Source organism: Bos indicus x Bos taurus, chromosome 8, assembly GCF_003369695.1.
Source record: "Bos indicus x Bos taurus breed Angus x Brahman F1 hybrid chromosome 8, Bos_hybrid_MaternalHap_v2.0, whole genome shotgun sequence".
In the NCBI taxonomy this organism is placed as follows: domain Eukaryota; kingdom Metazoa; phylum Chordata; class Mammalia; order Artiodactyla; family Bovidae; genus Bos; species Bos indicus x Bos taurus.
Genome location: NC_040083.1, coordinates 59,831,037 through 59,855,473, shown reverse-complemented (window position 1 = coordinate 59,855,473; position 24,437 = coordinate 59,831,037). Strand labels below are relative to the sequence as shown.

Genomic DNA, 24,437 nt, shown 5'->3' with positions numbered 1-24,437 from the left:
AGTAGAAATGTTCAACCTTTATGCCCAAAGGAATGAGGTGACCATCATTCAAAACCCATCTGCCTTCCCAAGCTCATCTCATTTAATTTGAGAAAGAGGAGCAGCACTTGTTATAATTGTGGCATCTTTTGTTCACTTAGTTTTCTTACTGCTATAGCCCAGCACCTAAACACCCTGCACAGGGTAGGCACTGTCAAATCCTCAGTAAGTGAATGAATCTGAAATCCTATGGGCATCATTCAGCCATATGAAGTCATAACCTAGAAAACGTGCTTCCTCTTAATAACCAAGAACACTGCAGATTCAAAGAGCTCAAGAAACAACAATTTATTCTCTCTTCTCCCCTAGGTCAGCCTGGGGAGAAGAGAGAAGAGCTTAGGAGATTAGAATGGACCCAATCTTCTGTAAGTTACACCAGAACGACAGAACTGAGTGGGCTTGCTTACAGACCTGACATCCACTCTCTCATTATACTGATGGTGAACCTGAGTTCCAGAGGCGGGGCTGACCTGCCCCAGGTCATACATCCATGTTGCTTGGCTCCCAGGCCCATTGGTGCTTAACCAACACCTTCATGGTGCAGATGGGAAAAGAGGGAGAACGAGACGGATGTAGAGTGAGACGAATGGGGCAAACCAGACAGTCATGACAGAGTTTGTCCTGCTGGGGCTACACGACCACCACAACCTAGAGATGGTCCTGTTTGTGCTCTGCCTGGGCATCTACTCCGTGAACGTGCTGGGGAACACCCTCCTCATTGGGCTGAACATGCTGGACCCCCGCCTGCACACCCCCATGTACTTCTTCCTCAGAAACCTCGCCCTCATGGACATCTCTGGCACATCCTCCTTCGTGCCTCTCATGCTGGTCAACTTCCTGGAAACCCAGAGCACCATCTCCTTGTCTGGCTGTTCCCTGCAGATGTACCTGACCCTGGCGCTGGGCTCCACGGAGTGCGTGCTCTTGGCCATGATGGCGTGTGACCGGTATGTGGCCATCTGCCAGCCGCTTCGCTACTCAGAGCTCATGAGCTGGCACACGTGCATGTGGATGGCGACCCTGAGCTGGGGGGAAGTCTTTGCCAACTCCCTTCTTCATTCCATTCTCACCTGGAGCCTCCCCTTCTGTGGCCACAATATCATCAACACTTCTTCTGTGAGATCTTGTCAGTGCTAAAACTCGCCTGTGGGGACATCTCTCTCAATGCACTGATATTAACGGTGTCTTCAGCGGTTGTGACACTGCCCCCGCTGCTGCTCATCTTCCTGTCCTACATGTTCATCCTCACTGCCCTCCTGAGGGTGCCCTCTGCTGCCAGCCGGCACAAAGCCTTCTCTACCTGCTCTGCCCACCTCACAGTGGTGGTGATTTCTATGGGACTATCTCCTTCATGTATTTCAAGCCCAAGGCCAAGGACCTCTACTTGAATAAGCTTCTTGCATTTTTCTACGGGGTCGTGACCCCATCGCTGAACCCCATCATCTAAAGCCTAAGAAATGCAGAGGTGAAAGCTGCTGCCGTAGCTCTGCTGAGCGGAGATCTCCTCTCCAGGAAGATGGCCCGCTCTCCTGTTGTTCTCTAAGACCGTCATGCAGGTGTGTGTGTGCTGAGTCACTTTAGTCCTGTCCAAATCTTTGGGAACCTATGGACTCTAGTCTTCCAGGCTTCTTTGTCCATGGTATTCTTCAGGCAAGAATACTAGAGTGGGTTGCCATGTCCTCTTCCACGGGATCTTCCTGACCCAGTTATCGAGCCAAGGTCTCTTATGTCTCCTGTATTGGCAGGGGGATTCTTTACCACTCGCGCCACCTGGGGAACTAGTTTTACTGTGGCGTGACTTCAAAATTGCAGAGGCTTAAAAATACAAAGGTTCTTTTTCTTGCTCACTCTCCAAGTCCATCAGAGATTGGATGGGGGATCTACTTCATCTTTTTCATCCTCAAGATGATAAAGCATCTGCCTTATGCACACTGCTGGTCAAATGGCAAAAGAAGAAGAGAAGATGACAAAGCCTGTGTGCATTCTTTCAGCTCCCACTCAGAAATGACCTGGTACTTCCACTTCTACCTCCTTGGCCAATCATTCAAGGCACAGGCCAGAGCAGACACCAAGGCCTGGGGATGCCCACCTACCCCATTTCTGGAGGGAGGGGGAACACTAAGGAATCCCGAAGAGCCTGGTGACAATGCCACTACCCTACCATCAACCCAGAAGCTATTAGAGATTTCTAGAGCTTCCATTCTCTGGCCAGCTGTGCCTCACTGGCTGCTTCCCAGTTAATCAACCCAGGGAGCACTGGTTAGCTGGCTTGTGTGACTCTGGACTGGAGTATCCAGCTAGGTTTCCACCGGCCCTCCAAGAGCTTACTCTGCTCTCAGGTTCTGGGTTCAGGTTGAGCACGAGAGAATCTGGAAGAGATGGAAAGGCAGAGGCAAGGCCGTGCTGAGGTGGTGGAGCCCTCACTTGCTGTCAGTGTAGCCCCTCGGGCTCCTGCCAGGCCACCTGCAGCTGCTCTGAGGCCCAAGTTAAGGGAGCTCCAATGCCAACATGAAGAGAGTGGAGAGAGTGCCAAAGCCTCCTGCGGGTCACCAGTGTCACTGAGTCCAAGGCAGTGAGGGCCATACATGGGTCCCAGCGTGTCCTCCTGGGTACTGGTCTGTCCTCACCTGCCCCATCACGCCACCCGAGAGCAGCTTCAGACATGACACCAAGCACAGAGGCCAAGCGAGGCACAGGCTTCTCCTACAGCTCCCACAATGAAAGCTCTGTTCTCCACAACAAAGCCTTACATCACACACTGGTCCTGCTACTTTGGCCAGATCCTGGCTGATTCACCACCCAAGAACCTATGATGCCTCCCTCTTACCACAGAAGGAAGACCACATTCTTCAGCTGAGTCCTCGGGACTCCAGAACACAGCCCCCACTTTGTGAGCCCGATGTTCTACTCACCCCCGCACACCACCAACCCCTCTCCACACTTTCGGTACTCTCCACATCCCTGTATGTTGTTCATGCTGTTCCCTGGGGAGATCTGAGACCTTTTTTCAAGCCACCTAGACACCATCACTTGAACACAGCCTTTCCTAGCTTTTTAAAGGGGCTCTCTCCTTTGTGTCCCACCACACTTTTTTGGCACATTTTGTTTGCTATCTAAACCCTACTGACAGATATTGAAGCTGAAACTCCAATACTTTGGCCACCTGATGCAAAGACCTGACATTTGAAAAGACCCTGATGCTGGGAAAATTGAAGGTGGGAGAAGAAGGGGACGACAGAGGATGAGATGGTTGGATGGTATCACCAACTCAATGGGCATGAGTTTGAGTAAACTCCGGGAGTTGGTGATGGACAGGGAGGCCTGGCATGCTGCAGTCCATGGGGTCACAAAGATTCGCACACAACTGAGCGACTGAACTGAACTGAAGCCCTTCTGCTTTGTGTCCACAATGTTTCATAACAATGTGGGTGCCTAAGGACAGGACTCTTTAGGGGCTTGTCTCTGCAGCTCCACAGAGCTTTCCCAACAGAAGGTTATTGAACTGTCACTCAAATACATAGATGACACCACCCTATTGGCAGAAATTGAAGAGGAACTAAAGAGCCTCTTGATGAAAGTTAAAGAGGAGAGCAAAAAAGCTGCTTTAAAACTCAACATTCAAAAAACAAAGATCATGGCATCCAGTCCAATCACTTCATGGCAAACAGATGAGGAAACAATGGAATCAGTGACAGACTATTTTCTTGGGCTCCAAAAATCACTGTATATGATGACCACAGCCATGAAATTAAAAGACACTTGGTTACTTGGAAGAAAAACTATGACAAACCTAGACAGCATATTACAAAGCAGACACATTACTTTGCCGACAAAGGTTTGTCTAGTCAAAGCTGTGGTTTTTCCAGTAGTCGTGTATGGATGTGAAAGTTGTGCCATAAAGAAAGCTGAGCACCAAAGAATTGATGCTTTTGAACTGTGGTGTTGGAGAAGACTCTTGAGAGTCCCTTGGACAGCAAGGAGATCAAACCAATCAATCCTAAAGGCAATCAATCCTGATATTCATTGGAAGGACTGATGCTGAACCTGAAGCTCCAATATTTTAGCCACCTGATGCGAAGAACTGACTCATTGGGAAAGATGCTGATGCTGGGAAAGGTTGGAGGCAGGAGGAGAAGGGGAAGACAGAGGATGAGATGGTTGGATGGCATCACCAATGAATGGACATGAGTTTGAGTGAACTCCAGGAGTTGATGATGGACAGGGAGGCCTGGCGTGCTGCGATTCATGGGGTCGCAAAGAGTCAGACACGACTGAGCGACTGAACTGAACTGAGGGCCAGAAGAAACTTGAGTGGAAATGGAGTGTGGCTGTTAATGGGGACAGAGTTTCCCTTAAAGGTGAAACTGCCTATCAATTGTTCATTCAGTCACTCCAATGTCTTTAAATGTGTTCACCAAGAGTGGCCTATACATTGACTTAATTCTGCATCCATCCATCCATTCATTTATTGATCCTGTACACGTTCATGGCCCACACTGAGGACTGACCTGTGAGGGTGGATTCCTGGCCCTGAGCCACCTCCTCCAACTTTTCTACACCAATTAAGATCTCTAAGTAGACTCTGTGTAATTGGGTCTTTGGGACATCATCCCTGAAGTACCCCAAGGTTTCTAAGCTGGGAGAATTTCCCCTTCTGCCTCTAAATTGCCTTGGGGATGGTGCGGTCCCCTGGTGCAGGGAGCTTTGAAAGGTCCCTGCTCTCCAGGAGGCTGTCAGCCAGCATGGGGCTGGGAGCTGCTCGGGCGGGCAGTCCCTGGCTGCTGACAGTGAACCACGGGGCACCCTGCTCAGCCTTGAGCCCACCAGAATCTCCTAGTTCTACAAAGCCTGATAGACTGCAGATAATGCCCTGCATTCTAAGTGCTTGGTCTGCAGCTGCTGCTGCTGCTAAGTTGCTTCAGTTGTGTCCGACTCTGTGCGACCCCTTAGACGGCAGCCCACCAGGCTCTCCTGTCCCTGGGACTCTCCAGGCAAGAACACCGGAGTGGGTTGCCATTTCCTTCTCCAATGCGTGAAAGTGAAATGTGAAAGTGAAGTCGCTCAGTCGTGTCGGACCCTCAGCGATCCCATGGACTGCAGCCTTCCAGGCTCCTCCGTCCATGTGATTTTCCAGGCAAGAGTGCTGGAGTGGGGTGCCATTGTTTTCTCCGAGTGCTTGGTCTACTTCTCCCAAATTCTAAGAGCTCCACTTAACTGTATCATATTGCAAACACTTCACTAAACTCTACGACAGCCTAGGTGTGTCTTCTTAGTTTGGAAAGCTCCAGTAATGTGAAACTCCGGGTCCTGTCCACTGAGGTTCCCTGGATAGAGGAGGCTCAGACCTGCTTCTTGGACCTGTTTTCTCCTGATTACAGCCAGTGAAGGTTCCTGGTCTCAGAAACATCTTCCAGGAAACAAGGCACATGGATCTGGAAGAGGCTGAAGGTAAGTAAAAAAATGGTGACATGGGGCAGAGGAAAGGGCTGGGATCAGGAGCCCCAGGGAACTCCTGCAGCCCTGGTTTCCCCTCTAACTCACTGTGCAGCACTGGGCAAGCCCCTTCCTTCTTTGAGTTTCATTTCTCCCATACATAACAAGGGGTGGTATTGCTGATCTGCAAGCTCCCTCCCAGTTCAGACAGGTGTCATCCAGGCTAGGAACCACTCGGATTGAGCAGCCAGCTGCTCACGTGAAATGTGTCTTAGCCTCAGGAAGTGGCAATGGGACAGGAAGAAGTTGGCTGTGGCCAGGCTAGGGGCTTCAGCTTGGCCTTCAGAATCTGGGTGAGGAGGGGAGTGGGAGACCTCCATGTGGGCTGGTGGGGCTAAGCAACAGGCTGGAAGCCAGTGAGAAAAGTGAGCACCATCCTCCAGGTGCACACACACGGCCATGATGCATACAGGACAGAGGGCTCAGGTGGGCTGGGAGAGGATAAAGGGAGGCTTCCCAGGGGAAGTGGCACTTGAACTGGTTTTCATATAGCATTTGGCCAGAAGATACGCTGAAAGACACTGTGGGCTCTGCAAACGAAGCTCCCTGGCCCAGCTCTGGGAAGCAGAGTCCCACAGCCTGCAGCCACATCGCTCCTCCCGGCTCTTCTTGGCACCCAGTCCAGGAGAGAAGGCTGAGCGGCTCAGATTCTTAGGTTCTCAGCACTCAGGCCAGAATGCAGATGAAGCACTGAGCAGGTCTGCTCACCATGTCAGGGGTCTGAGCTTTCTTTGTGCTCATGGTTCATCCCAGGCAGAGATTGCCCCCCAAGCGCAAGGCTGCTGCTTCTCCTGTGATATGCCCAGGGCCCCTGCCTGGTCTGCACACACCTCCTCTGTCCTGCCTGGTCCTCTGAAGCTCTGGCCACAGGTCCAAGGGCCTGCTCTACTGGTTGTGTGTGTGTGTGTGTGTGTGCATGTGTGTGTGTGAAAGAGAACAAGAGTGAGTGCCTGCTGCACATACACTCAAGCAAAGGACTGTACATGCACACATGAGCCTGATGTGGTGTGTATACTCACAGGTGAACGTGTGCACCCGGCTTCCAGTCAAGTGTTTGTGCACACAGGCAGGCAGGTGCCTGTGTGGTGGCCTGTGTGGGTGTATGTATCTTCTGACAAGCGTGTCTGCAGCCATTGACTGCAGACAGTTGCCAATGACTTTAGGGGATAAATTCTGTGGTCCGTTGAACTACGCAAAGAAGGAGGCCATGGTCTGACCCAGCCACTGGGGCTGTAGCACAGTGCCCACCACCTCTGTGCCTCCCCAACCCTGGTACGGCTCCTGCTGCCACTGCTACTCCATCCAGGGTGCCTCTCCAGGAAGCCAGCCTGGAGTTTCCCTGCTGAGACTTGAAGGGAGCTCCCAGCTCACGCTCTGCTGACCCAGCAATGTACATAGAAACAGTCAAAGTGAGGGAAGACTTTCTATCTGAGATCCCAGGGCAAGGCCAGTGCTCTCTTTGTTGCAGAAATGCCCCTCCGCCTCCGAGGCAGCGCGCAAAGCTCGGGACCCCACGTCTGTGCATGTGAGGGCAGAGTCCACAGGGGCCCCAGCCTGGGCCTGACTGGGTGCTGGAGGCCCAGGGAGACCCAGAGTGAGTCCACATCAGGAAGGATTTCGTGACGCGTCGAGTGGCCTGACAGCAAAAAGAAAAGTGTATCTAAGGGAGTAACCTTCCCGTCACTAGAAGCATGCCAACAGAAGCAGGATGAGGCTCAGCTAGGAACTGGAGAGGATTTTTATCAGGGAATGGTTGAGGATTCCTGACCTGGGGGCACATGTGTTCTCATTCCTTCCGCTAATGCCTAGCACCCTGTCTGGGGTGTGACAGGAACTCAATCCCTTCTCGATTCTGAAAGCAATAAACATGGTAGGACTAACAGAAGGAAATTGTCTCCCGCAAGGGTGGCATTGAGAGGACTGGTGCCCAGCCCAGACCAGGCTTGGACAGTGTGTCCCACGGGTTCCAAGAGCCCAAAACACTAGGGAAAGTTTAAGTTCTGCTCCTTAGCTGGTGAGAAGATTAGGAGTAGGGGGAGACACTTAGGAGAAAGATGTCCATCTAGGGTGATGAAAGAACAACCAATATTTGGGGTTTAACAGAAGCAAACATCTGCTGTGAGCTCAGTGCAGCTGTCATGCTGTTAGGAGAACAGGATTCTAGACTCATCTTGCCAGGAACCCACTGTGCAGCCTCAGTTTCCCTACCTGCACAGTGGGAGCTCCAGTGGATTAATGTCTCAGAGCTTATTGCAATTTGATGCCTAGGAGTTCATGAAGCCCAAGCAGCCCTGGCAAAGGTTAAGAGAAAATTGTAGGCAGGCTGAAAGGCCCATCAAACTTTCACTCAAAAACACATCAGTAGTCAGTTCAGTTGCTCAGACGTGTCCAAATCTTTGTGACCCCATGAACTGCAGCATGCTAGGCTTCCCTGTCCATCATCAATCCCAGTGCTTGCTCAAACTCGTGTCTCTTGATTCAGTGGTGCCATCCAACCATCTCATCCTCTGTCTTCCCCTTCTCCTCCCGCCTTCAATCTTTCCCAGAATCAGGGTCTTTGCTAATTGGTCAGCTCTTTGCATCAGGTGGTCAAAGTATTGGAGGTTCAAATTCAGCATCAGTCCTTCCAATGAATATGGTGAAGATCAATTCTGAAGGTCAATCCACAGTAGCTGATGAAGCAGGACCTATGGGCTCACAGGTGGACGAGCCCCTAATAGGCTCAAAGGCCAGGACCCCCTCCAATACAAAGCACGTGTGCTTCATGCATGGAGACCAGAGCTGACTGCAGAGGTAAATCAGAGTTTTGCAGGCTGGGAGATAAATGAGACAGGTATCTCCATCCGTGGGAACAGTATGATACAACTCAAGACTTCCTGAAAGCCAGGAAGACCCTCAGAGACCATCTAGCCCAGTGATTCTCAAAGTGTGGTCCCCTGACCAACAGAACAGCATCACTCAGACTGAATAAGATAGAAACTGTGCTTTCACAAACTTTCCAGGTGATTCCCATGTAATCCTTACAGGTGATTCTAAGATTTGAGGACCTTCCATCCAGCCCATTGTTCCCAAAACTGTGCTGCTAGAATACTTATTTGCAGGAGGTTAACGGGTGCTCTGTAAAAGGAGGATCTATGGTCAAATAAGTTTGGGAACTACCTACTCTCTGCATCACTTTCAGAAAGTCACCAATCACAGTGGTGTGATAACGACTCTGAGAAGTTCCACAGTAAATTCTTTGCTTTTGATTAATCCAACGTTGTTTCAAATTGCTTTTTCAGATTGCCCACATTTCCATTAACACTCTCTTAGAGAAATTCTGACCCACCTCATTCCTCATTTTTCACATGGATCTATTGAAGATTGGAAGAAGTATGGGGACTGCCCAGAGTTTCAGAGACATAGTGTGTCAGGGATCGAAAAGCCCTAGCAATACGCTTCACCCATAAACCCTGCACCCTCTTTCCCTGCCTCCTAGCCGTGCGTCCCTCCAGAGGTCTGTGATATGGAGCCAGTCAACAGCACAGAGGTGTCTGAGTTCTTCCTGAAAGGATTTTCAGGTTACCCTGCCCTGGAGCACCTGCTCTTCCCTCTGTGCTCAGCCATGTACCTGGTGACCCTGCTGGGGAACACAGGCATCGTGGCAGTCAGCGTGCTGGATGCCCGCCTGCACACACCCATGTACTTCTTCCTGGGCAACCTCTCCATCCTGGACATCTGCTACACATCCACTTTTGTGCCCCTGATGCTTGTCCACCTCCTGTCAGCCCAGAAGACCATCTCCTTTCTTGGCTGCGCACTCCAGATGTGTCTGGGTCTGTCTACAGGCTCCACAGAGTGTCTGCTGCTCACCATCATGGCCTATGATCGCTACCTGGCCATCTGCCGGCCTCTTAGGTACCCCGTGCTGATGAGCCACCGGCTCTGCTGGTTGCTGGCGGGAGCCGCCTGGGTCTTCTGTCTCTTCATGTCAGTGACTGAGACAGTCATCGCCATGAGGCTGCCCTTCTGCGGCCACCGTGTGGTCAGTCACTTCGGCTGTGAGATCCTGGCAGTCCTGAAGCTGGCCTGTGGTGACACATCCATCAGTGAGGTCTTCCTGCTGGTGGGTGCCATCTTGCTGCTGCCCGTGCCCCTGGCCTTCATCTGCCTGTCCTACACGCTTATCCTGGCCACCACCCTGAGGGTACCCTCAGCCGCCGGGCGCTGCAAAGCCTTCTCTACTTGCTCAGCACACCTGGCCGTGGTGATGCTTTACTACGGCACCGTCATCTTCATGTACATGAAACCCAAGAGCAAGGAGGCCCGTATCTCTGACGAGGTCTTCACGGTCCTCTATGCTGTGGTCACACCCATGCTGAACCCCGTCATCTACAGCCTGAGGAACAAGGAGGTGAAGGAGGCTGCCAGGAAGGTGTGGGGCAGGATACAGACCTCCAGGTGAGGGAGACCAGGGCTCCTGCAGGTTAACAGCTCAGGTCTGCCTTCGCCTACAGAGAGGATGGGTAGGGCACAGGGTTGGGGGTCTGGAATCTTCAACCCAGAAAGGCAGCACCACCTCCCACTGATCCTGCCACAGATCCAAGCTCACAATTCCACCTTTGTTCCTTCCCCAGGCAGAGCCCTGGGCCAGCTCTCAGCATCAGTCTCCGCTACTTGACACCAGCCTCCCGGCTGGACTCAGGATTTCAGTCTTGTTCCAGCCAATCTATCCTCCAAGGATCATCCAAAGGGATATTTCGGAAAAGTCTATTTGATCATGTGTCTCTCTTGGCTAAAACCCCTGAATGGCTCCCAGAGCTCTCAGGATGAAGTGAAAGGGCTTTGCTGGGGGTATTCTAGACCCCTGTAGCCTGGCCCTGCTGGACATGACCAATCCCCTTCCCCGCCCTGTGCCCCACAGACTCCCTCCTGTCAGCCACACACACCAACCCGGCAGGAGCCTTGTGCTCCCAGCAATACCCGACTCTGTGCCCTTCTTGGTTCTTCCCACAAGGCAGCCCCCAGCCAGCACACAGCTCCCTGTGTAAAAGGACTATCTGATCCTCGAGGCCTGTCTTTTTATTTTTAAAATGTAATTCCCTACGCTACACATGAGGTCCTTGTTGTTTTCCTATTTTACATAGAGTACTGTAAATCTGTTAATCCCCAACTCCTGATTTACCCCTCCCCCACCTCAAGGCCCATCTTGAATGACACCTCCTCCAGGAAGCCTCCCCACTCTGCACCTCTCACTGTGCTCCTCCTGCTTTATTTCAGTGTTGCTCTAAGAGCCAGTAATACCGGATTTCACTCTGTCCCAAGGTCTGGCCCTGCCCAACCCCAAGCCCACACCGGTTTCTCAAATGAACAGAAAATACATCAATGTAGGGCAGAGCCTGGGGTCCTCCCCAAATCTGAGCAGAGCTGAGATGAAGTTCACAGATGACAGGCACAGTCTAGTGCCTGGGGAGCTCACAGCAGAGGCAGTGCCAAGGCCCAGCCTCCAAGATTTCCAGCCCAGCCCAGGCCCTGGGACGCTGGTCACCGGAGCAGTGGAGGGTCTGGCTTCCTCTGTCGCTTTAGCAGCAGCCGCTCCACTGCCTCCCTGCCGAGCGTCCAGGCTTCATGTGACCTTGGGGAGACTCTGCTTCACCCGTCCTCAACCCATCTACTAAGACCCTGCCATTTCCACCTCTTCCTGGAGCTCAGCCTCTTCCCAGGTTTGAACACACAGAGGAAATGGACTCAGGCTTGACAGCATCTCCATTCCCTGCCCCCTCTGGCCTCAGTGGTACCATCTTGTGTGATGGGAGAGCTCGGCCGCCAAGCAGCAGGCCAGCTCTCCTGCGCCCTGTAGGTAAGCACAGTGCTTCTCTGAGCCCTCAGGTACCCTCCAGTCTGTCTTCCTGCTTCCTCTGCTGGTCAGAACAGAGGCACAGAGGAGAGCAGCGCAGCCCGCAGCCCACAGCTGACCAAGCCTGGGTGAAGCTTCTGCAGAGATGTTCTGCTAGGCCTTTGATGCCATGACAGGAGTTTGGACTTTATGCTGTGGGGACGGGAGTTTACAATCACACTTCCTTTTAGCAGGGTCACTGATTAGACACCATACTTCACCCATGAAACTGCAAAGAATTTTTCTGACATATATCGCTAACTATTGTGCGGTGAAGCAGCATATATCATACACAGCTGGGGAGGGTGTGAATAAATTTATATGAACTTCCTGCCAATTAAGTTGTGCATATGAATCAAGAGACTTGAAAACTTCACACGCTTTGACCGAACACCTCTACTTTTAGGAACTAGTCGGAGAAAATTGTTACAGGTACAAAGATTTGTCTATTTATCTATATGTCATTAATCAGAGAGGTATTTTTGGTAATACCAAATTCTAAGACTCATAATGTCTAACTAGAGCAGAATGTGTAAATAAATTCTGGTCGAGCAAAATGATGGATTGTGACACAGCCATTGTAAATCTTATTTTTTGAAGAATAATTGATGAAGGGAAATGCTCACACTGTAATTAACATAAAAAAGGTTGAACAAGTAAGTTTGTACTCAATATAATCTCAATTTTTTTTTATAATCTCAATTTTTAATGATATTTTCTTAAGGATATATGAATAAGTATGTATATAGAAATTCCTGGAAAATTAGGACAAAACATTAACTAACAAATGTTTCCTACAGGTGATGGAGTTACAGATTAATATTGCTTTCTGAATTATTCTTTCCAACCTTGTTCAATAGTTCTAAAATGAACATGACTTAGAACTTAAAAGAAGTATTATTTTTGAGAAATGGAAGATCACGTGGCTCCAGATAGAGCACAGAGGGGAAGCGCCCATGCCTGAGGGCAGGAAGTGAGGAAGTATGGATGGGGCCTGAGCCAGGTGGGCGGTCAGGCAGAGAGCCTGCAGCTGATGTCCTGGGGACATCAGGCTGACGGCAGAGGCAGCTGAGGAAGGAGGAGACTTTCGTTTGATGCTTGAGCTTCTGGGGATTTTGGATGGATATCGCATCACCTTGAGTGACGCCCTGAGAAATAAGGAAGAAAAGAGTAGGCTGGAGGTGGCGGGAGGGCTCGGGGGAGCTTGTCTGTGGGCATCCACGGAGTGGCAAGATGGTCCTGTTCCTCAGCAGTTAGAAAACAAGCGGTGACAGTCTTCCAGTGTTTTATTTCGACCTGTGTTGTTGACAAAAAGATATTCCCAGAGACATATCACAGTTTATTCAGAAAATGTGCAATTGCTGCCACATTATTTAAGGCTGTTTTTAGTCCTAAGCTCTGTCAAGTTGTCATCGTTTCTTGTGAAGGAAAGAGAAAGGCACAGCAAGGGAAACATGAAAGGGGACCTGCAGAAACTCACACACCCAGCGCAATCACTGGCTTCACATGCATCACAGGGGCCCAGGGCCTCACCCTGTACAGCAATTCCCTTTCCTTAACCTTCCCCGGTGGCTAGTGGTCAAGAACCTGCCTGCCAGTGCAGGAGACACAGTTTTGATCCTTGGGTGGGAAGATCCCCTGGAGAAGGGAATGGCAACTCCAGTATTTCTGTGTAGGAAAGCCCATGGACAGAGTAGCCTGTTGGGCTACAGTCCACAGGGTCACAAAACTCACAAAAAGAGTCAGACACAACTTAGCGGCTGAACTATAACAACAACCTTTCATGAGCACAGGTTCCCTCGGCACTCCTGCCAGGAGACACCCCACTTCATAGCCCCCAGGTTGAGGTCCAAGGGCAGGGCTGCAGTGAGACCCAGTCTTCAGATTCCTGTCCAGTGTCTCTCCTGTGCCCACCTCACCCAGCCAGGCCCTCCTGGGGCAGCACAGGGAACCTGGAGTCTCTGAAGCCACATTGTGCCAAGTCTGCAAACTTGTGTCATTGCAGAGTCTAAACTTTAAATTGGGCAGGGACTACGAGTCCTGGAAGGCAGGGAGCAGGAGAGATGGCTACGTGGCAGGGGACCAGGAGGCTGGGCCTCGGGAGCTCGGGGCCTCGATCCTGGCTCACCCAGCACAGTGTGTCTGCTGGTAATGAACTCAGCACTCCCTCACCCTGCTCTCCCAAGCCTCAGATCACCTCACCTGGCAGCTTCTCCAGCCACCTGCCTGCCCTAATGTCACTGGACAACAGGTAGGAAGCAAGGAAAATCCATCTAGCATGTTGACTATTCTCATGAAATCTTTTTTCATCATACAGAAACCAGAATACCTGCTTAGAGAAGGGAACAAAGTCACACTATAATATCCACTTCACTTGCTGAATACTTACCCTGTGCAAACATCCGTGCTAACACCTTTCACTGAATCCTCAAATTCCCCCACAAGAAAATACTATTCTTATCCCTACAGGTAAGGAGGCTGAGACTGAGATAGCCAATAGCAAGTGGCAGGTCTCAGACTTGGGCTTGGCGGTCTGACTCCAAAGCCCACACTCACCGGCTCTGCCATCACAGTGTGGAGTGATCCGGGAAACAGATGAGGGAATTTCTGGGTCATTCTAACAGGAGCTTCTTCTTCTGCTCCTCAACTTCCTTTTAAAATCATGTCTGAAGCTTAAAATAAGAATGAAATGGTTCAAACTAGATTTACCAGCCAATGAAACATGATATTTACCTGGGTTGGAAGTTGCTAGAACGATGAGGGAATATTTCGGGGATGGTACAGAGTGTAAGAAACCACATATTGAATGATTCCATTTCACACAAGGAGAAACTCAATGAAGGTCATAGAGCAGAAGGGGAACAAGGGCAAGAATCAAACCTGGACCCCTCACTCCCAGTCTAGGGCTCCTTCCAGGGCATCACCTTGCCTCTCAGAAGGGCTACAAGTGGGGAGAGAGTTAGACAGTGATTGTCTGTGAACCTGACTTTCCAGGACATGATGAAATGACAGACCTGTCAAACAGATGCTATAGTGGTTTCCTGAGTCTACTGCAAAACACCATTGTCACCAAAATGCTCTGCAGCCTGTCTGGTCCTCCTCCTCTGGGCATTTGTAGGATTACACAGGGCAGCAGGCTGTGGACAGATGGGACACATGTCGCTTTTGAATCGGAGCCGTGACCTGCTGGCGTGAGATTCTCTGCTGTGTTCTTCCCCAGCTGTGAGAACTGGTGATGTCCCTGAGGGTGGAACCAGGGCCACTTAGGATGAGAACCTGGAACAGAGCCCCCTGAAAACCTGCAATGGATATGAAGGGTGAAAACTAAACCTCTGTCCTGCTAAGTCACTATAATCACGAGGTTGTGTGTTACTGCAGCAAGACTCTGCTCACCCACTGTAAGGTCTTTTTTATTTTAAACTTTAAGCTTTTTATTTTGTATTGGGGTATAGCTGATGAACAATATTGAGGTAGTTTCAGGTGATCAGGGAAGGGACTCAGTCATTCAGACACAAGGACCCATTCTCCCCTCACCCTCACCACCATCCAGGCTGGCACATAACAGTGAGTACAATTCCATCTGTTGTGCAATACGTCCTTGTTAGTTATCCATTCTGAAAATAGCCAAAACTCAGCTCATCTTGATGGACCAAGAGAGCTACAGTTGCTGTCTGTGGTGCCAGCCTGAGCCCATGTTGCAGTCCAAGCTGGCAGTAACCTGGCAGCATGGTGTTTTCTACACAGAGTCTTATTTCTTTGGGGTCACAAGCTACAGCCTCATGGGCTATTTCTGATTTCCATGGATGTTCTGTTCAGATGCTTAAATTGCAAGGAAACCACCTGTCTCCTCATTTAGCTCTGAGAGAGAGCAGTTGTTCTTGCATGGACGAGATGGCACCACCAAAGCTCTCGTCCTTGTGATCACATCCTGTGTGTGCACATGGGGGAAAGGGGAAGGAGGGTGATCTCACGGTAGGAAATCGGGGATCAGGATTTTAGCAGAAGGAAAGCACTGGATCTTAAATGGCAGCTCCTGTGTGGGGTGCTGGGGAGGTTGGGGGTAAATTGGACACAGCCCTGTGATTTCCGTGGCTCACAGTCTATTATATAAGAGAGAATGACACGCACAAGAAACCGTGCTAACAACTGTGTGAGCATCACGGTGTCAGGATGGTCAGTGCTATGGAGACGTCGAGAGGGCAGCCCCAGGGAGGAGGTGGGTGTGAGCTGAGCCTTGGAGGATGACCACAGAGAGAAAGGTGCTCCAGCCTGAGGAAAGCAGAAGAGGGAGGGGACAGGAGCTGGTGGGGTTTGTCCACCAATGGGGAGTGTGATCTGCTGAGGTGTGGAGGCATGCCCGAAGGCGCAGGAGGTGAGGCGGGGTTGAGGGGAGGCCAGAGCCTGATGACAAAGCCCTCCGATGTCCATGCTATTCCCACTTGGTCTCTCTGATGGAGACAAGATTGGGGAGAGAAATGCAGAGTCAGGTGGTTTCCTACCGTTTACTTGCCTGAAAACACCCCCACTCCTGTGTCCAGTGTCGGAATTGGAGGTTATCAGGACTCTTGGACATAGACAAAGGCCTTATACTTGAATCTGAAATGAAGCTGTGGACTTAATCCAGCCACAGGAAGTCATAACCTAGGAGAGACCTGCCCTTTTAACTTCTGCTTTCCAGACCTCAAGTTTTACTCTGTCTTTACATTCCAGACTCAAAGAGAATCTAGATGTTTCTAAAGCCAAGTGAGAGGAGGGAATAGGATCAAGGTCACCAAGAGACAAGGGGATGCCTGCAAACACTGCGAGGGAAGAAGGCACATAAGCCTCTGCTGTGTCGCCAGCACTCAGTGCATAGTAGGTGCTCCATAATAATATCCTGGATGTGCGAATTAATAAGCCATCACACTGAGGGAGTTATTCACCTGTTTGCCAAACTTCAGCAAGAGAATCCCTACCTTCAAGTGTTTGCATGAGTAAGATTTACGGTCAATGACTGACCCTGATTAATCACATACCCCATATGATCCAGAAACTTCCTTAACAATATCACCCTGATATAGGCTGGAGGAGGGAAAACCAGCACAATTTCTGGGGAGAGAGGGAGTCCTGACAGATGCTGGAGGTCTTGTCTGGGAGGAGGGGAGCGCCGATCCAGCAGGTGCCATGGTTGAAGGCACAGTCTCTGACCTGAAGCCTTGCCGCTAGGTGATTTACCAGTACTTTTTTATGTGAGTCTCAACTGGACTACACAGAATCCCTTTTCAAAAGGAAATTGAGGCTCACAGGCCAAGTGACTTGGTCAATATTGGAGAGCTATACTTAGTTATGAAGCTGTTATGCAGTGCTGGGTTTTTGAACTGACTGTCTGTTGACTGACTGGCCTTAGAAGCATTCGCAATATGAGGTGCCTGGAGGAAGTAGACAGAGTCTGCTCTCAGGTGTGACAGAGGAGCCAGGTGTGCAGCACAAGAACAGGGAGGTTGGCCAAGGGCTGTGGGAGGAAGAAGGGAGCAGACAACTGTGCAGGGGGCAGGTGGGAGAGGAGGAGAGAGGAGCTGGGCTCTGAAGAGGACAAGAAGCATCCCCCTAGTTTGGAGGAGAGGGAGGACAAGGCTTCCAAAGGGTACTTCTTGGGAAAAATTATAGTTTTGGGGACAGACATGGTTTATTTAGGAAGAGTAAGCTCACCGGCTGATATGAACGATAGATGCAATTCTACAGGAAGAATGAGAGGGAGGGAACCATTGCTGAAGGACAGAGAGGACTCTAATGTTGTCATAGGACATTGGCCTCACGTCCATCAAGGAGTGAAGAGATGGAGGGAGGGATGATTTGATCTTCTGACAAGTTAAAGTTCACTATCAGCTCCTATTTATCCCTAAGAGCAGGGGGTCACCTGGGCCACAAGACAGCTCTCCATCTGACACTTGACACTTGGCTCCCTCCAGACACTGGCATTTCCCAAGGGGCTGAGCCCACCTCAGAAGAGACATGGAGGCTCCTGGGCAAAGATGTGGCTGCTTCCCACCCTCCTTTTATAGAGTGGGTCAGTGACCCAGGACACCTCTGCCAGATTAGAACCTGCATTTCCCTCCTGTGTAATATTATTGTCAATATCATTTATTCTAAAAAGCTATATGGAGGCCAAGAGGAGACTCAATTGGCTTTTATATCCAGAGTTAAATATTGTGACCAGTGGCTCTATTGGGATAAGTATGTTCTTGTATATTCTTTTAAAAATCAATGCATGGTCTGTGATCTTAAGGAGAGACACGTGAATAAGGCTGTACATCCTATGTAGTAGAAATGTTCAACCTTTATGCCCAAAGGAATGAGGTGACCATCATTCAAAACCCATCTGCCTTCCCAAGCTCATCTCATTTAATTTGAGAAAGAGGAGCAGCACTTGTTATAATTGTAGCATCTTTGTTCACTTAGTTTTCTTACTGATATAGCCCAGCACCTAAACACCCTGCACAGGGTAGGCACTGTCAAATCCTCAGTAAGTGAATGAATCTGAAATCCTATGGGCATCATTCAGCCATATGAAGTCATAACCTAGAAAACGTGCTTTCTCTTAACAGCCAAGAACACTGCAGATTCAAAAGGAGCTCAAGAAACAAGAATTTATTCTCTTGTCTCCCCTAGGTCAGCCTGGGGAGAAGAGAGAAGAGCCTAGAAGTATGAATGGACCCCATCTCCTATAACTTACACCAGAACTACAGAACAGAGAGAGTTGGCTTGCAGACCTGAAGTCCACTCTCTCATTATAACGAAGGTGAAACTGAGTTCCAGAGGCAGGGCTGAGTCACCCCAAGTAACACATCCATGTTGCTTGGCTCCCAGGCCCACTGGTGCTTAATCCAACATCTTCGTGGAACAGACGGGAAAAGAGGGAGAATGAGATGGATGGAGAGTGAGACGAATGGGGCAAACCAGACGGTCGTGACAGAGTTTGTCCTGCTGGGGCTACACGACCACCACAACCTAGAGATGGTCCTGTTTGTGCTCTGCCTGGGTATCTACTCTGTGAACGTGCTGGGGAACGCACTCCTCATTGGGCTGAACATGCTGGACCCCCGCCTGCACACCCCCATGTACTTCTTCCTCAGAAACCTCGCCCTCATGGACATCTCTGGCACATCCTCCTTCGTGCCTCTCATGCTGGTCAACTTCCTGGAAACCCAGAGCACCATCTCCTTCCCTGGCTGTGCCCTGCAGATGTACCTGACCCTGGCGCTGGGCACCACAGAGTGTGTGCTCTTGGCCATGATGGCATGTGACCGGTACGTGGCCATCTGCCAGCCGCTTCACTACTCAAAGCTCATGAACCAGCAGACGTGCACGTGGATGGCGGTGTTGAGCTGGGGAGCAGGCTTTGCCAACTCCCTTCTCCATTCCATTCTCACCTAGAGCCTCCCCTTCTGTGGCCACAATATCAACCACTTCTTCTGTGAGATCTTAGCAGTGCTGAAACTAGCCTGTGGGGACATCTCTCTCAATGCACTGATATTAACGGTGGCTTCAGCGGTTGTGACACTGCCTCTGCTGCTGCTCATCTTCCTGTCCTACGTGTTCATCCTCACTACCATCCTGAGGGTGCCCTCTGCTGCCAGCCGGCACAAAGCCTTCTCTACCTGCTCTGCCCACCTCACAGTGGTGGTGATTTACTATGGGACTATCTCCTTCATGTACTTCAAGCCCAAGGCCAAGGACCTCTACTTGGATAAGCTTCTTGCGTTGTTCTACGGGGTCGTGACGCCCTCGCTTAACCCCATCATCTACAGCCTAAGGAATGCAGAGGTGAAGGCTGCCAGCATAGCTCTGTTGAGGGGAGACCTTCTCTCCAGGAAGATGGCCTGCTTTCCTGTTGTTCTCTAAGTCCATCAGGCAGGTGTGTGTGTGCTGAGTCGCTTTAGTCCTGGCCAAATCTTTGGGAATCTATGAGCTCTAGTCCGCCAGCCTTCTTTGCCCATGGCACTCTTCAGGCAAGAATACTCGAGTGGGTTGCCAGGTCCTCTTCCAGGGGATCTTCCCAACCCAGGTATTGAACCAGGAACTCTTATGTCTCCTGTATTGGCAGGGAGGTTCTTTACCACTCGCGCCACCTTGGGAACTAGTTATACTGTGGCGTGACTTCAAAATTGCAGAGGCTTAAAAACACAAAGGTTCTTTTTCTTGCTCACTCTCCGGGTCCATCAGAGGTTGGATGGGGGATCTACTTCATCTTTTTCATCCTGTGGGCCTCAAGATGATAAAGCATCTGCCTTATGCACACTGCTGGTCAAATGGCAAAAGAAGAAGAGAAGATGACAAAGCCTGTGTGGATTCTTTCAGCTCCCACTCAGAAATGACCTGGTACTTCCACTTCTACCTCCTTGGCCAATCATTCAGGGCACAGGCCAGAGCGGACACCAAGGCCTGGGGATGCCCACCTACCTCACTTCTGGAGGGAGGGGGAACACTAAGGAATTCCTGAAGAGCCTGGTGACAATGCCACTACCCTACAGTCAACCCAGGAGCTACTAGAGGTTTCTAGAGCTTCCATTCTCTGGCCAGCTGTGCCTCACTGGCTGCTTCCAGGTTAATCAACCCAGGGAGCACTGCTTAGCTGGGTTGTGGTGACTCTGGACTGGAGTATCCAGCTAGGTTTCCACCGGCCCTCCAAGAGCTTTCTTTGCTCTCAGGTTCTGGGTTCAGGCTGAGCACGAGAGAATCTGGAAGAGATGGAAAGGCAGAGGCAAGGCCGCGCTGAGGTGGTGGAGCCCTCACTTGCTGTCAGTGCAGCCCCTCGGGCTCCTGCCAGGCCACCTGCAGTTGCTCTGAGGCCCGAGAGAAGGGAGCTCCAATGCAGAGAGTGCCAGCTCCTCCTGTGAGTCACCAGTGTCACTGAGTCCAAGGCAGCGAGGGCCAGACACGGGTTCCAGTGTGTCCTCCTGGGTGCTGGTCTGTCCCCACCTGCCCCTTCATGCCACCCGAGCACAGCTTCAGACCTGACACCAAGGGCAGAGGCCCAGCATGGCACAGGCTTCTCCTACAGCTCCCGCAAATGACAGCTCTGTTCTCCACAACAAAGCCTTACATCATTCACACTGGTCCTGCTACTTTGGCTGGATTCTGGCTGATTCACCACCCAAGAACCTATGCTTGCTCCCCATTATCAGAGCAGGAAGATCACATTCTTCAGCTGAGTCCTCGGGACTCCAGAAAAGAGCCCCCACTTTGTGAGCCTGATGTTCTACTCACCCCCGCACACCACCAACCCCTCTCCACACTGTCGGTACTCCCCACATCTCTGTATGCTGTTCATGCTGTTCTTTGGGGAGATCTGGGACTTTTATTCAAGCCACCTTAGACACCATCACTTGAACACAGCCTTTCCTAGCTTTTTAAAGGGGCTCTCTCCTTTGTGTCCCACCACACTTTGTTGGCACATTTTGTTTGCTATGTAAACCCTTCTGACTGATGTTGAGGCTGAAACTCCAATACTTTGGCCACCTGATGCAAAGAACTGACATTTGAAAAGACCCTGATGCTGGGAAAGATTGAAGACAGGAGGAGAAGGGGACAACAGAGGATGAAATGGTTGGATGGCATCACCAACTCAATGGGCATGAGTTTGAGTAAACTCCGGGAGTTGGTGATGGACATGGAGGCCTGGCATGCTGCACTCCATGGGGTCACAAAGAGTCGGACACAATTGAGTGACTGAACTGAACTGAAGCCCTTCTGCTTTGTGTCCACAATGTTTCATAACAATGTGGGTGCCTCGAGGGCAGGACTCTTTAGGGGCTTGTCTCTGCAGCTCCACAGAGCTTTCCCAACAGAAGGTTATTGAACTGTCACTCAAATACGCAGATGACACCACCCTATTGGCAGAAATTGAAGAGGAACTAAAGAGCCTCTTGATGAAGGTGAAAGAAGAGAGCAAAAAAGCTGCTTTAAAACTCAACATTCAAAAAACAAAGATCATGGCATCCAGTCCAATCACTTCATGGCAAACAGATGAGGAAACAATGGAAACAGTGACAGACTATTTTCTTGGGCTCCAAAAATCACTGTATATGCTGACCACAGCCATGAAATTCAAAGACACTTGGCGACTTGGAAGAAAAACTATGACAAACCTAGACAGCATATTACAAAGCAGACACATTACTTTGCCGACAAAGGTCTGTCTAGTCAAAGCTGTGGTTTTTCCAGTAGTCCTCAATGGATGTGAGAGTTGTGCCATAAAGAAAGCTGAGCACCAAAGAATTGATGCTTTTGAACTGTGGTGTTGGAGAAGACTCTTGAGAGTCCCTTGGACAGCAAGGAGATCAAACCAATCAATCCTAAAGGCAATCAATCCTGATATTCATTGGAAGGACTGATGCTGAACCTGAAGCTCCAATATTTTAGCCACCTGATGCGAAGAACTGACTCATTGGGAAAGACGCTGATGCTGGGAAAGGTTGGAGGCAGGAGGAGAAGGGGAAGACAGAGGATGAGATGGTTGGACGGCATCACCAACTCAATGGACATGAGTTTGAGTAAGCTCTGGGAGTTGGTGATGGGCAGGGATGCCTGGCATGCCGCAGTCCATGGAGTCACAGGAGTTGGACACGACTGAGCAACTGAACTGAACTGAATTGAACTGTCACTCAAAAGCCCTCACATGTCACACCTGGGGACTGGATCCTGTGCTGTACTAAGCAGTCAGGGGCTTAGTCTGAACAGACACGAGTGGGGAGCAAAAGTATCTCATGGTGACAGCCCTGCCTTCTAGGAAGTCACTGAAACAAGTCAGGAGACAGCAAAGGACCACCATTTGGGGAGCCAGGAGACCACGGTTCCAGACGTGCTTCAGTTGCTTTTCCCAGCAAGATGTTCCTGCTGGCCCTTCCCCTCCAGGAATCCCAAAGGCACCTCACACTTAAACTGCCCACAGCTGAACTCATCCCTCTGCCCCTAAAGGTCTGTCACCCTCTCAGGGAACAGCACCAAAACTCCCTAAGTCACCCAGCCAGAAACCAGGCAGTCATCAGAGGCATATATATCTCACGCTCACCACGCCACACATCCAATCCATCACCACGGCCCAGAGCAGCCACCTCACAGCAGCTCCTGGTCAGTCCTCTCCTTCCTCTGATGTCACTGTCACCTCCTCTCTCTCTCAGATAGTGAAACAGCTGTGCCAGACTCTAAAATCCATCCTCTGCACTAACTAAAAAAAAAAAAATCTTTCTGAGAAAAGAAAACAAAAAATCACACCAATCTGATCATACTACACACTTGCTTAAATCCCTCCAATGTCACCATTGCTCATAGGATAAAAGCCAGACCGTCTACCGGCCCAACCTCATCACTGCTTGCTTATTTCCACCACACACCACACACACACACATTCCAGACACACTAAACTAGTCCCAGTTTCCCCATGAACATCATGCCCCTTCTGGCCTCTCTGTCTTCCCCTTGCTGTTGCCTCTCATGTCCAAACACCTCTGGCCCTTTAGCTAACTTATATTGGACACTTATCACACACCAGGCTAGGCACTGTACTTGTGTCCTCAGGGCTTTACTGGCTGGGGACCAGATGGGATGATGCAAATCTCATGTGAGGAATGCAGTATGCACACTAGGGGCCAGAGAGACCACCTCCCCAATATCTTGGCATTATGGAAATTCATTCAGTTCTCACTCAGTGCCCACACCCACCCCCCTTCCAGAAAGCCCCTTCTGATCCCTCCTTCCTGGGTGAGGTCTGTCTCAGCTCTGTCTCCCTCTTCAGGGCCTTCTGTGCTATGCTGACTGTGTCCTGAATCCCAGCTATTTAAGTTATGGGTATGCATCAAGAGATTTCAAAACACCAAACCTTCTGACCCAACCCCTATACTTCTAGGAAATACTCTGAGAAAATTACTAGAGATGCAAAGATTTCTATATGGGTATTAATCCGAGAGTTATTTGCGGTAAAAAAAAAAAAAAATTGTAAAACTCTTCAAGCGCAACCATAGCAGAATGTTTAAATAAATCCTGGTGGAGCCCAATCATAGATTGTGACCCAGCCATTAGAAATCTTATATTTTTAAGAATATTTGATGGTTTGAAATGTTCACACTGTAATTAACAGAAAAAGGCAGAACAAATAAGTTTGTATTCCATATAATCCCACTTTTTAAAGGTATTTTTCTTATGGATATATGAATAAGTATGTCTATAGAGTATTATGGAAAACTATAAAAAATATGGCTAACAATTGATTCCTCTGGGAGATGGGATTACCGATAAATACTATTTTCCTGATTATTCTTTCCAGTAATGGTCAATACTTCTAAAATGAACATGGTTTTGAATTTTAAAAAATATTATGTTTAAGAAATGGAAGATCATGTGGCTTCAGATAGAGCACAGAGTAGAAAGGCCCCCGCCCAAGGGCAGGAAGTGAGGAAACACCGATGGGGCCTGACCCAGGTGGGCAGTCAGGCAAAGAGGGTGGAGCTGAGAAAGCTTGGGGACAGTCAACTGATGGCAGAGGTGGCTGAGGGAGGAGGGGACTGTAGGGCCATGACAGGCTTCTGGGTTATTTGGGCCGATAGTGCTCTATGCTGTGAGACACCCTGAGAGATTGGGAAGAAAAGAGAAGTAGGCTGGAGGGTGAGGGAGTGCTGTCAAGGAGCTTGTTTGGATGTTTGTGGGCATCCATGGGGTGCCAAGATGGGCCCGGTCCTGAGCAGCTAGAAAATAAGTGGTGATGAATGCCAATATTTTATTTGACCTGTATTTTGACCAAAAAAAATTCCAAGAGACAAATCACAGTAAACGGGAAGTTTACAATTGCTGCAGTGTTACTTAAGGCTGCTTTGTAAGCCCTGAACTGTGTCAAGTTATTGTTTCGTGTGAAGGAAAGAGAATGGCATAAGAAGGGAAAAATGAAAGGGGACCTGCACAAACTCACCCACCCCCTCAATCCCTGACTTCACATCCCCAACAAGTGTCCGGCGCTTCACCCCCTACAGCAATTCACTTTCCTTAACCTTTCATGAGT

General features: G+C 49.9%; 1 protein-coding gene and 2 pseudogenes across 1 annotated transcript; all 3 read left to right on the top strand.

Annotated features, from left to right (window-relative positions):
- Window positions 1-645: 645 nt before the first annotated feature.
- LOC113897447 lies at window positions 646-1,582 on the top strand (annotated as a pseudogene).
- Window positions 1,583-9,037: 7,455 nt separating this feature from the next.
- On the top strand, window positions 9,038-9,976 carry LOC113897837 (olfactory receptor 13J1-like). The gene has a single exon (XM_027550799.1). It carries the CDS (start codon window positions 9,038-9,040, stop codon window positions 9,974-9,976), a length of 939 nt encoding a protein of 312 aa, XP_027406600.1.
- Window positions 9,977-18,236: 8,260 nt separating this feature from the next.
- Window positions 18,237-19,288, top strand: LOC113897446 (annotated as a pseudogene).
- The last annotated feature ends 5,149 nt before the right edge of the window (window positions 19,289-24,437 follow it).

Coding starts and splice junctions, on each gene's coding strand:
- LOC113897837 (XM_027550799.1), top strand. CDS start 9,038: ATGGAGCCAGTCAACAGCACAGAGGTGTCTGAGTTCTTCCTGAAAGGA.